The sequence below is a fragment of the Osmerus eperlanus genome, chromosome 7 (assembly GCF_963692335.1).
Source record: "Osmerus eperlanus chromosome 7, fOsmEpe2.1, whole genome shotgun sequence".
In the NCBI taxonomy this organism is placed as follows: Eukaryota; Metazoa; Chordata; class Actinopteri; order Osmeriformes; family Osmeridae; genus Osmerus; species Osmerus eperlanus.
This window is the reverse complement of record NC_085024.1, coordinates 5,880,814-5,898,814: the sequence shown is the minus strand read 5'-3', so window position 1 is coordinate 5,898,814 and position 18,001 is coordinate 5,880,814. Positions and strand designations below refer to the sequence as shown.

Sequence of the window (18,001 nt, the reverse complement as noted above, 5' to 3'; positions counted from 1 at the left end):
CAGAGCCTCAGCAAAGACTGAAACCCAAGCAGGCCCAGAGGTCAGAGTCTGATGACACAGTTACCTCAGTGTAGGTGTCTTGTTACTTTACTCATGTTCCTCCACTGCATCGAACTACAGTATGAATGCATGGCACCAAGTCCCCTTGTCACACCTGGATTAACCTGCTTCATTAGTAGCCTATGTGCATGCAAAAGTCTCCATTCACAGAATGTGTGTCTTAAAATGCATACAGGCTAATCAAGCTGTAAAACAGAAAAGGGTTAGTTCGTACTGACCTTATTCCTAGAGGCAATTAGGTCAGAGAACGGAAAGGGAACTGGTCTCATTACACTTAGAACTTTGCTCACATTCGTCTTAATAGATAATGTAATCTATACGGTGACTACACCCGGCTGTATTGCCAGTTAAAAGAATACCAGTTGTGACAATTGGATATTTTAGTTATTGAAGCAGCGGAAAACACATTCAGGAATGGATTGCATTACAACAGACAGCATTGGGAATTTGGCGTTACATTGCAAGTTTTGCTGCTGCTCTCCATGGTGCTGAAGTCGGTCATTGCAGGTTAGATTTACAGAAAAGTTTACTTTTCATTGCGCCAACAGTAAATTGTTTATTTTGATAATTGACGACAACTCATTTTACATGCCAGCGTTAACGTGGCTATTATTACTGAGGTTGTAGTCGCTTCTGTTGTTGTTACGTTAAGGCCTACTTCTCGCATTAGACACCTTGTGCCTCTGTTGGTTATCTAGGCGTTGGCTAGGACGAGTATGTCAAACTCCTGCCCATCAGGTTCACCTCAAACAACGTCATTAGCCCGCACAAGAATCAATACAACTGTCTCTTTGGACTTAACATGGACTGCTTGCCAAGCAGCTTTACTTATTTGTGGGCTCTTTCAAGAACCGTATTCAGCATTGGCTTTCTTAATTGGGACTCTCATGGGATCTTGGTCAAAGTCTCAGCAAAATACAGAGATTTATCACAGACCCAAAACAAGTCCAGTGACCAATTACCCTGTTCTGCCTCTGCGGAAAAGCTGCTCCGGATTAAATTTCCTGCTGTTGCATTATAAATGTGCCACTGCCTGCAGTGATTTATCCTCTGGCTGCTTGTTAATATTCCGTTATTATGGAAAGGCAGTTTGATTAGCTCACTGGTGTCAAACTATATCGCTCCGGGGCTGCGAACCAATGTTCAAGAGCGCATCACTGATTCTCTATCAGGCCTCATTAAGCATGCTTGAGATGCATGGTCGCTGGAAAACCATCGTTATCTTGACAGAATGATGAAATTCAGCCCCGCTAGTTAGTGCAATAGTGCATTTGAATCGTCAACAGAAAATAGAGGTCCACGACCTAACCGTTCCATCGATAAGTGTTCGTATTGCAGAAAATCAACATTTTTTTTATGTTTCACCATTTTATAACAGCCTGTGCCTCCCTCATAACAACCAACTCGCATGGTTTGTAGACACACACAGTCACTCCTGGTACCCTCTTCCATCTAAGTGGAAGAAACCTGGCGGCTCAAAGCATCAGAACTGTACTAGTTTCCAGGAGAATAAAGTGAATTTTTAGTGAAGTGAATCTGTGGCAGGCCAGAGGGAAAGAGAAAGAAAGAGAGAGATGGAGATGGAGAGATATGAAAGAGAGAGACTAACACAGAGAGAGACAGGGGTAGAAGATGACAGAGAGAAAGAGGAGGGAATGAGATGGACAGAGGAATTACATAATGAGAGAGAGAGAGAGAGAGAGAGAGAGAGAGAGAGAGAGAGAGAGAGAGAGAGAGAGAGAGAGAGAGAGAGAGAGAGAGAGAGAGAAAGAGAGAGATGAACATATAAAACCAATAGTTACGGTACTTGTGGAATACGTTTCGCTTGTCTGCGACACAAGGTCACTGATAACTGCAAGGTAGACTGAATAGCACCAAGAATACAATGCTATACTATGTCGTGGGCACTGTAAGTCAAGTATTTAGGTAGGTCTTTTCAAATGGACTGTGGAATGCCAGAACTATTGTTTGAAACGTATTTTTGCCTTTGCTTTATTGAAAAACTGTGCAGTGGATCTCACTGATTGATTTTATAAGAAAACATTTTGCACACTTTGATGACCTGCTGTATGCTGCAGAACTAAAAGTTATAACCCAATTTGGTTTCAATCATCTGTTTTTGTGCTGCAGTGTTGCAACAGCTGCCTTTGGTTATGAGATCTCAGTTATGGCACTTTAATTAAAAAAAACGATTAACAGTAATCCAGGGGCGGTTCTACACGGGGGCCTACAGGGGCCAGCGCCCCTGTAAAAATGTCCCTGGCCCCCCCTGTGGCCTCCCCTGAGCTGACTTAAAAAAAAAAAATTACACGTTTTTCTTCTTGTAGTAGTCATCATGAAACGAAGAAGGGACATTGCAGCCTTTTTTTGCCCCAGTAAATAAAAAAGTTAGAGAAACATATCAAAGTATTGAGAGAGCTGAGGAGCTGGAAGAGGGAGAGCCAGAGCCGTTTGTATGATTTTAATGTAAAGCAAAATTAAAGTATTTAATGTTTAAATGCCCCCCCCAGTAAAATTTGTCTAGAACCGCCACTGCAGTAATCATACTTGTAAAACGCCATAGAAACCAAGTGTGCTTCCAAACTTCCAACCTGTATAGCTGGGACTCAAAGGGGGGCTGTTTATCTGTTTTATAAAGTGTTAGCTACTGAAACTCGGCTAGTGTGCAAATAGTGGGATGAATTTTATTTATCTTTTTCTCTCTCTTCCTATCTCTCCCTCTCTGAAGCAATTGACATATTTCTCGTGTTCACTCTACTCCCGTTTGAGTATATAAAACAGACAGAACCGTATCTAGTTTTCCCTTCTTTTGTTAGATGCAGGCGTTTCTAGCTCTGCATGAATTTACAGAATTCCCTAGGCTATTGCTCAGTCTCACCTGACTGACAGCTGCCCCCTCTGCTTGCAGTACGGCGTCATCCACTTGGTCTCAACAAACCAGGATTTATTAATTTATTTTATTCCCTGACAATCTCTGCTCGAAGCCTTTCAGAGAGGAGGACGATGGATTGGCTCAAATGGACAGTGAATAAATGAACTATTTGAAGCGGCATTACCATCAATATTTGGACTACCGGCTGAGACGATCTCATGAACTGACACAGCACTGGCATTTAATGTTTCTATTCTTTTGAGTTTCACCATGACTGCTTTTGACTTCTCGGATGTGGAGGCTTTTTTAGATTGCCACCCGGATCTCTTCGAAGAATATCTTATCCGTAAAGGAAAATGCGATACAGTGAGCAGGTGGTTGAAGGAGCATCAGCCGTCAAAAGTCTCCATAGCTGAGGAGAAGCGCCGTGCTCCGAGGGACTCTCTCTGGACGTCTAACCCGGACGGACTTCGTCGCCGCTCGTCCCAAATGGAGCTCCGACGTAACTTTGCCAGGTCCAAAGCTATGACCGCGCACAGAACCTACGACGAGCATGTCAGTCTCAGTGAACACGATTCCCAGTCCAGCATGAGACGCCGTGCACTATTGCGGAAAGCCAGCTCCTTGCCTCCGACCACTGCCCACATTCTAAGCGCCCTGCTCGAGTCCAGGGTCAATGTGCCACAATATGCATCCAGTGCCATTGACTATAAGTACAGACTTAAGGAGACCAATGAAAGAGAGTTTTTCCTAGAGTTGGTTAAGGATATTTCCAATGACCTGGATATGACCAATTTGAGTTATAAGATACTGATTAACGTGTGCATTCTTGTGGATGCAGACAGGTGTTCATTATTTCTTGTTGAGGGCCCCGCGCACAAGAGGACACTCGTGTCAAAGTTTTTTGATGTTCACTCAGGCACCACCGTACGACCCTCCTCGAGCACTCTGAACTCGAACGAAGTCCAGGTGCCATGGGGAAAGGGGATAATCGGATATGTGGCTGAGCACGGGGAGACAGTAAACATCCCTAACGCGTATGAGGTAAATGTTTGTGACCTTTTCCGCAAACATTGACACTATATATATTTTAGATACTATTTATAAAACCTTTATTTCATAGATTACAAATATTTATGTTAACGTAATGTACACACGGCTCCACGTGGACACAAGTGTCTCTTGGAAACTGCCTTAACAGTAGGCTACTCCATTGAGCCTTCCTCCAAAGCTTACGCACGAGAATGCACATCGGGTGTCAGGTTTAAGAAAACTCAATGTAATAGAGCAAGTACTGTTGCATAATTATTACAATTAGGTTAGAGTGCAGTTCAATATTAAAAACTCAGTCGCTCCATTGACTGAAAAACAGACTCGCTTACACAGTTGAGCGAGAGCCACACATGGGGACATTAGGCGGGTGCTCCCATCGTCCATTACTGCAATACATGTCAACGGCAGACACAGTGGGCTTTCTCGCAGCGGATACACGATATTCGTGATAGACCAGGCCCATGTGATTTTAACTGATGCTAATGGAGCTCTCCTCAGCGTGCAGGAGACCAGCCATATCATGTTTCAAATCCTCTCTGACAACAATACAGTTGTTGTTAGCATTAGAGCAACTAATGCACAGTGCCAGTGATCAGGGGCGATTCTAGGATCAGACCTTTAGGGGTGCTCAGCCCCAATGAGAATGTGACATGAATACAGTTCCTTGCAAAAGTGTTAAACCCCCTTGCTAATAAATCCCTAATTTCACTGGATAACAATTAATACATTTATTTATTATTATGCAAAATATTGAATGAATGAAAAAACTAAGGATGTCCCTTCATGAACTACCAGCATCAAATGATAATAAACATTCATTTTAATTAAATGATAATTTTTTTAGGGGTGCTTGAGCACCCCTAAAAAGGGTCTAAAATCGCCACTGCCCGTGATGCAGTCAGTGATTAAAATGTCAGTGAAACACACAAATACAGATTATTTGAACTATAGATAGTGCACAGTGCCCGTGATAAAATTGGTGGCACAAACACAGATTCCTGGAATTACAGATGGGGCACAGTGCCCGCGATTATGTCGATGACATACACAGATTTCTGGAATTAGACTGACTAGTGCACAGTGCCTGTGATGCAGTTGGTGCTTAAGATGTCAGTGAAACACACAAATACAGATTTCTTGAACTATAGATAGTGCACAGTGCCCGTGATAAAATTGGTGGAAAACACAAAAACACACAAAGATTCCTGGAATTATAGGTATATCACCTGTTATACCATGGTCTGGGTGAATACTCGATTCTGATTGGCTGCAGGGGTGTCCCTTATGTAAAGGGATAATGCCCGACGAGGTGTCCAATACAGGGTTGCCAGGTCTGTGTGACAAAACCAGCCCAATGGCCAATCAAAACCAGCCCAATGGCCAATAAAACCAGCCCAGAAACCAGCCCAATATCAGAACTCAAAATATGCCCCTGCCAAACCATATACACTGCTTTTAAAGTCCAACAGAATTGCTATCATTGCCAAATGTATTGTAATATCTACAAAGTAACACCAAATGTTTAGTATGCCAGCCAGCATTAAAAGCAGTTTTCAGGAGGTTTTCTCAGGAGACTGAGAGCATTAGGCATGTGTGCACACGCAAAGTGCGTGTGTGTATGAGGGCTTGTCCCATGTCAATGTGTGTACGTGCTGATCTGGAGTCAGTTTGGTAGGATTTGGGTATAAATAATTTCATTTAAAATATGGATTTTTAATATATTCATGTAATTTGCATGCTAAATAGATCTACCCGAACCAGCGGACAAAAAATTCAACCCGCGGCAACACTTCAAAAGTAGCCCAATTCCGCGGGAAAACCGCGGACCTGGTCGAGGTGTCCAGTATCACCTGATAATTATCAGGTGATATTGGACGGTTGCTTCCTCGAAGGGCATTATCCCGCTTATACCATGGTCACTTGCCAAGTTTTTTTTTTTACAAACATTAATTTATGTTTTCAAGCGTTTTGCAAAACAAAATGTACTTTTTTTAACGTTAGCCAACTCTGATATTTTATAGTCCGCTCAGCTTAGAACCAACACCGGCTTTCCCTTGGCTGAGCTATTAGCCCGAAAGCTAATGTTATGCTAGCAAGATTCAGAGGCAATAACATTGTGTACGGTTGACAAACAGTAAATATAATTTTACAGTATGTTTGACAATAAGATTTGCTAGCTAACCAGCCATGTCACTGTACCAAAATCAATATCAAGATTTTCACGAACAAATGGATGAGAGATGACCGCATTAAAGTTGACATTTTCTCCAAACAGTAATTATAATTTGACAGTATGTTTAACAACATGACTAGCCAGCTATCGAGCCATGTCATTGTCCCCAAATAAAATCTAGATTTTTAAGAAGAAAATAATCGGCCATGTGTAGAGTTGCTGCTACTGTCGTGTTGGCCGCAGCCTGTCTGAAGTAGGTTGACTAGCGAGGTGAATAGCGAATGGGATGTGAGATGAGGTAGTAGGTGTCCGTTATCACCCGATAATGGACACCCCTGCAGCCATGGTATAAGTGGGATAATGCCTCCGCTGCGCGTCGGACGGTTCACGCCTCTGCATCGTCCATTATCAGGTGATATTGGATACCTCGTCCGGCATTATCCCTTACATAATGTACACCCCTGCAGCCAATCATAATCGAGTATTCACCCAGACCATGGTATAAAGGTAGATAATGCGGTGTCTTCTCATACGTTATCAATTGCTTATGTTATGTTGATCAAAATGTATTATATTGGTTCTTTGTTAAATTGTCTTACCACCAAACGAACCACCGACGACATAAAATAAGTCCTTACATGCGCAATGGCTGAGCCAGTTGTCATGATTGTAGGCCTAATTCACCATAGGTTAACAGTGCTTGCATGTACAGTTCTTCCTAACGGGGTGTTTGTTTACATTAACGTTTGTATTTTTACCTTTGTGCTATGCAATGCTGTAAAATAGTCTTGTATTTGCTGTATCACGTTCGCATAAATAAGACACAACAACTGACCGAGGAGATTACATTTGTACAAACATTGTTCCTGTCGTAGGCCCGTTTGTGGATCGCTATGTCCATGCCTCAAAAAAACAACCAAGGGTAAAGTGGTACGAATAGTGCCCAAGTCCGTGATGCAGCTGGTGTTTATAATGTCGTAGCACATTTGTAATGTGCAGGCAGTTTTGACTTCCGTAAACATATTAATTTATGTAACAAAATTCACTGACCTATACTGAAAGTATCCACTTTATATTGTTCTGTTAGCTTGCCAGTATTTCATCCATAAAGAAAACCATTTGAAAGCAGCTTATTTATATGCCAGCAGTCAGCGCTACTAACCTGGCCAAATGGTTAGACTATAAAATCGAATTAGCTTCTAAATAACAGTAGGCTAGGGTACCCCAAAACGTGTGTATTGCAATTTGAAAGGTTGTCCAGCAAGTGATGATGCCTAAACCAATGAAAATCAAATTCCTGTTGTCTTTCAAGACTAAACCACTAAACGTGACTGTGTTGTCCAGAGCCATTAGTCTAGCTAGCTAATAGAGTTGTGCAAAACTGGCAGCGAATTATTTTTTTAAATGGCGAAATTCTTATCTAAACAACGTCAAACAACATGGATTATAAAAAGGACACATGCGAAATATACTTTGCGGAGTCCCCGGTTCTTGAGAAAATCGTCAGAAACTACCCATTCTAATGTACGCCGATACAGATACACAGATTCCTGGCATTATTATAGATATACTTTGTGTGCCAGGTGCCTCCTCACTGCCTGACAATTTGAAAGCACTCATATACTTAGTTATTTATATACTGAAACAGACCCTCCAAGTCATCCATTGAAACCATGTAAAGGGTCAAATGTCCTTGTCAATAAGTAAAGTAAATCTAGATACAATATCACAGCAGTAGGAATCTGATTGAAATATGTTTAAGCAATAAGACTAGTGTGCTTGTGTGCAGCACATTTGTTTGTTTACCGTCTCTTTGTCCATCTCTCCAGGACCATCGCTTCAGTGATGAGATAGACAAGCTGACAGGCTACAAGACCCAGTCAATTTTGTGTATGACCATTTGTAACAGTGATGGGGAGGTCATAGGTGTGGTACAAGCCATCAACAAAAACCCCATCGGCACTCCTTTCACTGAGGATGATGAGAAGGTCGGTGCGATGTCTAGTCTGTCTTTTATTGTATAATTTAGCAGACACTTTTTTAAATTATAAGTGTTATTTCGTTTTTTTTTTCTTTCTTCAACTTCTTGATCTTCTGGCAAATGCTCTACCACTATCCTCTCCTCTTTCTTTCTGTAGAGAAACTCAGACACTGTCTGGAACATCTCTTCATAACCTGTGCTCTAGTCCACCAAGTCTGTTTTTGAGCATCTTTCATTAAAAACCTCTTTTCAGTTTTTATACAGAATGTCCTCCAATACATGTTGCCTTCCACAGAAGGAGAATATTCTTTGTGTAACCAAATGCTTTAATTGTAAATCCAAGTGAAAGTGATATTATGTAAATACATTCCGTTTGAGAACTGAAGGCCTATTTTGAACAGATTGGCCTTTTGAACATTGCTTTTTACTTTTATGTGCATTACTAATTGTCATGTTTAACATCATTTGCCCACCAGGTGGCAGAATAAAGTATGATTAAGTAATATAGTACAAGTGAGAGTGGGGTTGGTAAGGGATATTCCCACGGGTGTTGTTGCCGACGCCACTCGGCCTTACCAACCCCACTCGCACGAGTACTATATTACTTAATCATACTTTATTCTGCCACCTGGTGGGCAAATGATGTTAAACATGACAATTAGTAATTTATATTATATATTATTATTTATTATAATTATATTATTATAAAACAATTTTATAGTCGACCAATTAACATTTAAACACGAAGTTATTGATTAAAAACATGTTTATTTCGCCATTGTTCCTCCGCAACGAAAAAAATAGTTCCATTGTCAACGTCAGCTGAGTGAGCTATTAGCCCGAAAGGTAACGTTATGCTAGCAAGATTCAAAGGCAATACCATTGTGTACGGTTGACAAACAGTAAATATAATTTTACAGTATGTTTGTTGTATGTTAGGAGAAACCCCAAGAGGATATCAGGTGGACCTGCTCAGAGGATTAAAGAATATGCAGATTCCCTCAAATAACAGGCTTTCTTATTTATGTAGAATTTTCAATGGTTCCGACCTCAGGGGAAATGGGAAGATTCTCATGTTGCTCCTTTTTTGTAAATAAAAAAATATTTACATTTTATGACCATTATTCACTGGTTGTGGGTCATAACCGTAATTGCTCTAAATCCTGTTCCTGTTCCCATCAGGTGTTGCAAATGTATCTACCATTCTGCGGAATATCGATCTCCAATGCTAAATTGTTTTCAGAGTCTCGGAAGGAGTATGAGAGGAGCAGGGTGAGCAGGATTATACTGTTAATTTCAGTTCACTCTACAGGTTCATATTTATTTGGAATTGAGTGTACAAATTTAGTTGGAAATATGTTACGATATGACTGTACACCCGTAATATAATGTTCAACAGAATAGTTTATTAATCTCTGTGATCAATAGGTCAAAGCACATGCTGATGAGGGCTGTTGTTCCCCCAGGCTCTGCTGGAGGTGGTGAATGACCTGTTTGAGGAGCAAACAGACCTGGAGAAGATTGTGAGGAAGATCATGCAGAGAGCTCTGACCCTCCTCCAGTGCGAGCGCTGCTCTGTGCTGTTGCTGGAGGACATCCACTCGCCTGTGAGACCCCAGCTCAGCTCTCCTTCTCTCTCTCTCTCTCTCTCTCTCTCTCTCTCTCTCTCTCTCTCTCTCTCTCTCTCTCTCTCTCTCTCTCTCTGTCTCTCCCTCCTTGTCTCTTTCTCTCTCTCCTTGTCTCTCTTCTCTTTGCCTCTCAATGAATGTTTCTGTCTCTCTCCTTCTCCTTCTCTCTCTCCCTGTCTATCTCCTCTTTTCTTTTTCTCCCCCTCTCCTTTTTTCTCTCTCTCCTTCACTCCTTTCTCTCTTCTTATCTCCTCTTCTCTGCTTTTACTTCCTCTCTTTCTGTATCCCACCTCTCCTTCTCCTGCTGGGTTGCTGGGTTTTGTCGTTTGTCTATGGATTGTTTATGCTGTCTCATCATGTCTTATCAACCCATCCTTTTACTAAAGTAATTTGAGTCTGGCCCACTTGCTGCCCCCCTTCCTCCTCCCCCACGTCTACCTCCTCCTTCCCTTCTCTCATTCTTATGTTGTGTCTTGACTTGACTGCAGGTGGTGAAGTTCTCTAAAACCTTTGAGCTCATGTCTCCTTTGTGCAATATGGACCGCGAAATCAGGTGAGGTCCTCTCTTGGGGATGTGCAACTTACAGTAAACTAGCTCAGTTAAGATCAAAATGTTACTGGACAAGTCATACGAACCTGTTCTCATCCCAGTCACATATCAGGCTTTACTTGAGAGCCTTGTGTCCGTCTGTCTCTTTGACAAAGTCAGCATGGAGAAGCTGTCCTGTTCTGATTGGCTCATCAATAACAGCATAGCTGAGTTGGTGGCATCCACAGGACTGCCTGTAAACATCAGTGACGTGTGTCAGGACCCTCGTTTTGATGCCGAGGTGCTTACCCACTCAGAACTGTCCACACACACACACATAAACACACACACACAAGTTTGGGTTCTCAGAGTAATTGCTTTCTACCCTCCCTAGGCGGATCAGGCCTCGGGGTTCCACATCAGATCAGTGTTGTGTGTCCCCATTTGGAATCGAACTCACCACATAATTGGTACGTTGACCCATCTGTTATTCCCCCCAAAACGACTCTCTTCACCCAAGAGATGGTCAATTAGAATAACACTCACTGTATCTCCCAGGGGTTGCACAGATTCTTAATCGCCTAGACAGGAAGACGTTCAACGATGCAGACCAACGACTTTTTGAGGTGACGTTTATTCTTCCTTGTTTTCCTTCTGTTTCAGGATTATTAGGAAAGCATAGTGCCTTTCTGTGGCTTACAGTTTTTCTCAATTGCTAACACAAATTTCTTGAATGTGTACTACGTTTTCTCAAAACCCTAAACACGCATTTTTGATACTCACACCATTTTGGCCAAACACTTGAGTTTTTACCCAAAAGTAAGCATTATAGTCAAAACCATATTATGCATATTGTGCAGTCGAAACCAAACTTTGCATTCAAATTACACACAAAACCATCCAGTACAATCAACCTTCTGAATACTTCAGACACTGCTAGGAGGAATTGAAAACACTATTATCAAAAGGTTTTCATGAACCAATAACTATCAAGTGTCCCTGAAATTCAGATATGTTTGACACAACATCATTCAATCACACAAATACCACATGTTTCCTTCTTACAAGATGCTGATTTTCCAGTCAAACATTCTACGGTAACGTACTGCAATTGCTTGTTGAACAATCATGCTTGTCACTGTAGTGATCACGGTAATTTACTGTAAGACACCAACACAAATTCGCCAAAATGGAGTTTGCGGAAAACAAAGAAGGCTAAGAAAACAAGGAGAGAAACATAGAGCACCTAGGTAAGAGTATGCTACAGTACTGTAATAACAATACTGTAACAGTTCATTCTGGGTCGGCATCCTGTCTCCCACCAGGGTCAGGCCAGAGATTTTCATTAACATCACAGGCCACTTGTCCAGCTCCTCTCATTCTTAGCTCGTTCTCAGATGTTTGCATCCATGATTCCGAAACAAAGATGAGCTTACCTGTTGCCCTTTTTATTAATTTCAATCTCCTGATTGCTTGTTGAGTATTCTGGGTTATTAGTGCTTACACACGGACAATTGTTTGTTACGGATGTTTGAATTGCGCTGGTTTGAGTTTGCTTATTGAACGGCAGTGTTTTCTAAATGACAACATGGTGACAATTGTATCTTAAAGTGAGAGGTGCTTAGACTTTAGCAAAGAAATCTGAATGGACCAGAGAAATGTGTAAAAAAGGGTAAATGGTGTTTATAGACTGGTGTATGTTTTCTGCTGGGAAGTGGCAAAATGTTTTTTTGAGGATGGCTTACACTAACAATTTTTGTGTGTTGGCAATCGAGAAAAACTGTAATGTCAGTATGAGTAGACATCTGGCACATTCAATTTTCATCTTTCTTTACCCTCCTCAGGCATTTGTAATTTTCTGTGGGCTGGGCATCAACAATACCATGATGTATAACCAGGTGAAGAAGACATGGGCCAAGCAATCTGTTGCCCTGGATGTGAGTCACTATCACTGTTGCTGTTGAACCTTACCTAGTGTTGCATCTACACCTCTCACAATGCAATATTCATCTATAGACTCTATGGTCTCAATCTCCTGTGCCCAATTCTCAACCTACATATTATTGTCAGCCAACAGTGATCTGCCTCCCTACCATAAATATTTCAGCCATCCTCAATAATTCATGATCGATACAGTGTGCTCACACTGCTCACCTCTCATCAAAGCCAAGATATGTTTGTATTTCTACCAGATTACAAAGAATGTTACATTAAGCACTCGGAGAGTTGGAAAAATAATTTTGACCGCCAACTCAAAGATTCTCTGTAAATTCCCCTAATAAGTGCAGTGTGGGGCTCCCCAGTGGCTCACAGTGGACCACATAGGTTGACACATTGCTGCAGGGCCCCAGCTTCGATTGCAGCTCGGTCCATTTCCTGCTTGTCATCCCCTGGCTCTCCTGTCTCTCTCTCTAACTGTCACAGTCAAATTAAATAAAACAGAACATGCCCCCCGCTAAAATATATTTATGAAACGCAGTGTAACTGTTTGATCCTGAACATCTGGCAGGAGAAGTGAGAAAAATATGTTGGATCAATACCGCGTAAAATCCCTGGCATGGGAATAGTGATGTAGGGCAGAACAGATGAAAACATCCTACCCACTGAGAACTCATCTTGTCTGATGGTGCATCTGCAGTCTAGGGTTTATTAAATGTACAAGCAAAACGAACATATGTATAAAAGTTTATTGTGAGTGTTCCTAAGAGACTGTCGTTTTGTCTTCTGGCAGATGCTGTCCTACCACGCCACTTGCTCCAAGGTTGAGGTGGACAGACTCAAGGTACAACTGACATTTTCCGGATAACTTTTGATAATATTTAACATACTAACATTTAAACATACGGATCCTCAATAACAAGAACAAAAATCCCATGGGTATTGTACATTAATGATACGTGTAATTAAAAATCCATCAGTGGTTGCTCATTGCAGTTTGGAATATTAATAAACTATTATTTCTGAAGCAGCATGAAAATGTGTCTACTGCTGCACTTGGTCCCAGACCAGGGCTGGTTGATTGACAGTTCTGGACACTCTCCCTAAGGCTGCCAAGATCCCCCTGAGCAGTGAGTTGGGAATAGATGAGTTCCACTTTAATGACTTCTCCCTGGACAACGATGCCATGATAACTGCCTCACTCCGGATGTTTCTGGAACTGGGAGCCGTCCAGAAGTTCAAAATTGACTATGATGTGAGGTCATTTATGTTAGGCAATTTAGTGTTTATACTTTAATTCTTAATTATTCTTTAGAAATGCATTAGAAAAGCTTTTCCTGAATGATGGTTTCTTGTCTCTCAGGTCCTGTGTCGCTGGCTCCTGACTGTGAGGAAGAACTACCGCACTGTGGCCTACCATAACTGGAGACATGCCTTCAACGTATCCCAGTGCATGTTTGTCATGATCACCGTAAGTTGCCTCCTCACTGACAACGACCTTGCATCTAACGACCTGAGTACGTCTCTGGACCTCCCCACCTCTCCCCTCTTTCCTCACCCCAGACAGCAGGTTTCCAGGACGTTCTGTCAGATGCTGAGACCCTGGCACTGATGGTGGGCTGCCTCTGCCATGACTTAGACCATCGCGGCACTAACAACGCCTTCCAGGCCAAGTAAGCACGGAGAGTCTGACGACGGTAGGTTTTCCTCTTCCAGAAGTTTCTTCTCACTGCTCTGTCGCCCCCTACAGGACAGGCTCTGCTTTGGCACTGCTCTACGGGACCTCAGCCACTTTGGAGCATCACCACTTCAACCACGCTGTCATGATCCTGCAGAGCGAGGTACATGAGATCTGGACCCTTCTGCACAACCAGATCCTGTATAGCAACCAATCCGGTCACTCTTGACCCAGCACTGACCAATCAACGGTCATCACGCTGCAATATTTTCTGTCTCTGGTCTCACAAATTAGACTGTCGAGGGACAGAGAAAAAATATACTTCTGGGTTCAAATAATCTATCTCTGGCATTACTTTTCATGTGTATGATTTCAGTTTTAAATGTACACTGTCCTATGCAGAAACTGATCATTACATACATGCATCCCACATTGACAATAACATGGTCCTGTGCACTTTATATTTACTCCAAATGTAATCTAAGATCATTTCCCTCAGGATTGGGTCAGAGCTTTGTGCTCCCTTATTGATTTTATTTAACAGAGCCCTGAGGAAACCTCCCATTCCTCATTAACACTGCTAAAAGATGGAGGAGTTTGCCAAAAAGAAGTGTTCTCACGACATAATAAATTCTCTGGTGTACAGGACAATTTGTTTTTTATTTTATTTACTGAACCTCTTAATGCAACAGTATTACTCTGCCTCTTGTGTCTGAACAGGGTCACAACATATTTGCCAACCTTTGCTCCAAAGAGTACAGTAGCATGATGCAGCTGCTGAAACAGGCAATCCTATCCACAGACCTCACCCTGCACTTCCAGTAAGTGGCTCAATAAAAATTGTTCTTGCAACTTCTGTTTAACATTTTTTTTTATATTACGTTTGTACAGACAGGTTTGTTTGAATGTGTGCCCTTTGATGTAAAACTCACACAAATCTTTTTGAATACTTTGAGAGAATTATTTTCAAATGCTGTAGGCCTATCTTCATGTGAGTGATATAGACTCAACAAAGTTTTACATTTCTCTGAAGTTTCTCCTGTTGTCCTCTCCATTATTTGTTCTCACAAAGACGCAGGACCAAGTTCTTCGACTTTGTGCTGTCAGGAGAGTTCAGCTGGACTGATGAGGCACACAGAGAGCTTCTGAGGTCTAGACTGTTCTCTATTTTCTATATAATTAACTCACTTCATAAGCCTAATTAAGCTACTGCAGCATGAAGCATGTCCTGTCTTCTCTGGGAAATCACGTTGATATCTTGATCTTGATATCTATAACAGGTCTATGCTAATGACAGCGGGCGACTTGGGTGCAGTGACTCGCCCTTGGGAGATATCCAAACAGGTTCGGAACATCCCACATCAAAATGTGTCAAAAAAGCTATTATTCTTTCAGTATTTTACAGGTGACACATTGTTTGGTAATGGATTGTAATATTTGGTTAAGGTTGCGGAGTTGGTGACCAGTGAGTTTTTTGAACAAGGTGACCGGGAGCGTTCTGAGCTCAAACTGACTCCAGCGGTAAGGGCAGATCTGCACCCTTCAAAGTCCCCAAAATATCCTCTGATTCCCTGCATTTAAATGAAGAGTTATGAAAGTTTAAATACCGTGTTGGCCTCTCACGGCTAGCGCGGCATGAAAGACATGTAGACTTTTATCTTTCGTTATGCTGAGCCACCAGACTCGGCTTGCCCACCCCCTTGGGGTGGCAAACTGTGGCCTTGATGTGCACAATCCTTTTGATATGCTACTGTTGGCTAGAAGGACCGCAGCTAGGGAAGTGATTAGGGCTGCCAAGCTGTCATGCTGGAGCATAACAGAAGCTCTCTGCCTCTCCATAGGCCATTTTCGACCGCAATCGGAAAGATGAGCTTCCTGCTCTGCAACTGGAGTGGATAGATGGGATATGCAAGCCCCTTTATCAGGTAAGAAGCACAGATGTGTGTTGTCCTTGATCATAACCATGTCTGTTCTGGGTGGTTATACGTAACCTTTTTGGATGGTGTGAAGTTATTTTATGCTGCGTCTCCCCATAGGCCCTGGTGAAACTCAACAGGAAGCTGCAGCCCATGGTGGATGGTATAGACGCCAACAGAAGGAAGTGGGAGGAGCTCTGCTCATCCTATCAGCAGACACGCACGGCGTCAGAATCCAATCAGAGTCCTGAAGCCAGCCCAAACCCTGAGCCAGGACAAAGAGGAGAAACCAATCAGGTTTCAGAGTTTAACCATAACCAAGAGCATGAAGAACCCCCTGAATTTGGATGCAATACAGAATCGGATCAGGATCTGACGTGCGAGGCCGCTACTGTGTCAGAGGGGAATGGGAGGTGTGGTCAGCCTTCTCAGGAGCAGGAAGTGGAAGTATGAGGAGAGAGGACAAGAGACAGGGGGCGCAGAGGGAAGGAGAAAGGTGGATAGAGGGAAGGAGACAAGACGGTAGAGGGAAGGAGAGAGGAGGGCTGAGGGGGGAGACAGGAGGCGCAGAGGTGACATCAGAAGGAGAGGTTTGTTTGGGTCAGCTTGTGTGTGCTCAGTTTGAATTGCTCTGTTACTGTAATCGGCATGGCATTCTTATTCTGCACTGTTTTTTTTGTTTTTTTTGAAAGAGCTTTATATTAACATTGAAAATTCAAGATTCAGCCTGTCTAATGATTTGTAATGTCGTCTTGACGTCACAATCATTTAAAAAAGTTGAAAACTTTACAACTAAAGTTTAAACTTAAAGAACATATTGGGTGTCGTCACTTCTCCACAGTTTAATTCAGAAAGGACAATTTATTTAACATTTTCAGTGTGCTATTTGAGAGAAATGTTATAATTCTGTCCAAGTGCTCAAACTGCTGTCTTCTGTTTAACTAACCCTATTGTTGGACCATTGCTGAAACCAAAGAAGGCCAGCAACAACAACACACACATCTTCATGCCTTTATCCAACATTAGGGAATCACTGTGAAATTCTCTTTCTCTACCACTTAGACTTTCATCGTGAATGTAGACCGGAGCATTATCTTGTTCCTGAATGTTAATGTCTCAGCTGCTGAAGTACTGTAGCTGTCACATCAGGCCCAGTCATCAGGCTTTGTTACCTCCACAACAAACTTTTGGCTGCTTGAGATTACTAAATGTGTATGCACTCAGCTAGTGTCTAGACAGCTTTGTGAATTTTAAGCATGCATTATCTTAATATTGTGTATGCATTTGTATGCATTTTGCGGTTCGGATCCTGCTGTTGTTGGTACTAGACATCCGCCTAGAAGTCTTTACTTTTTATGTTTTCAAGAGATTGACGTTGCATGACACTTAGGGAACTATTCCTAGAATATAAACTCACAGTTTCTATCCATTTCCCTTGTTTTTGTTCATTAGTTATTCACTTTTTGTACAGAGAAACGAGGTGAACGAGGTTTCAGAGGAAAAAAAGCATATGAATAAGTAATATACTTTTCTAAGGATTAGTCAGACACAAATTTATATTTTCAAACAGATCTACATTGAAATACATCAAGTAAAGTCCATTATTTTTCATATATTAGGCTCTATATTTATGAGGGAAACCTGATTGGCATTTTTCACACTATTTAGTAATGTTCAAAATTAAAAACTGCAACTTGTTAAGAAAAGCTAGACAGATCTCAGTTCAGTACTCCTCAACTGTTTTTATAAATAAAAGGCATTGGCATGTAAATTATTTGGTTTGGTGTGTTTTGTTCAATATGTATGAAGTGTATGACAGTTACTACTCTAGAATTAGAATGTATTGAATGGATATTCTAGAATTAAATTAATCCTCATTAATCAGAGTGTGCTATGTCATAAAGTCTGCTATGACCTGGGATAAAGTCAGGAACATTTAGTTATGCCCAGAGACACATTCCAGTATTGAACCCATTCATTGTATCCTGTTTCACCATGGAAGGTATTCACTGTAAACCAGGCACAAGGAGTTGTTGTTTTCGGTGCATGATTCACTGCTTCTTGTGCTGTGCCTCTCTTGAGGTGGATGACATTGTTGAGTCAGTTCAGAACAGCCCAGGCAAAGAGTGTTATTCAATGACAAAAGCATCACTAGAGGATGGTGTGGTCGAGA

The 18,001-nt window shown here is 41.8% G+C and overlaps 1 protein-coding gene across 1 annotated transcript; it reads left to right on the top strand.

Moving 5' to 3' along the window:
- The first annotated feature begins 2,972 nt into the window (after positions 1-2,972).
- On the top strand, positions 2,973-17,593 carry pde11al (phosphodiesterase 11a, like). The gene is made up of 20 exons (XM_062466761.1): positions 2,973-3,976; positions 7,988-8,146; positions 9,322-9,411; positions 9,606-9,746; positions 10,256-10,320; positions 10,477-10,597; positions 10,691-10,766; positions 10,855-10,922; positions 12,141-12,233; positions 13,028-13,078; positions 13,343-13,489; positions 13,598-13,705; positions 13,798-13,907; positions 13,985-14,075; positions 14,633-14,733; positions 14,985-15,062; positions 15,193-15,256; positions 15,359-15,433; positions 15,754-15,837; positions 15,949-17,593. Exons 1-20 carry the CDS (start codon positions 3,203-3,205, stop codon positions 16,279-16,281), a joined length of 2,829 nt encoding a protein of 942 aa, XP_062322745.1. The 5' UTR covers positions 2,973-3,202; the 3' UTR covers positions 16,282-17,593.
- The last annotated feature ends 408 nt before the right edge of the window (positions 17,594-18,001 follow it).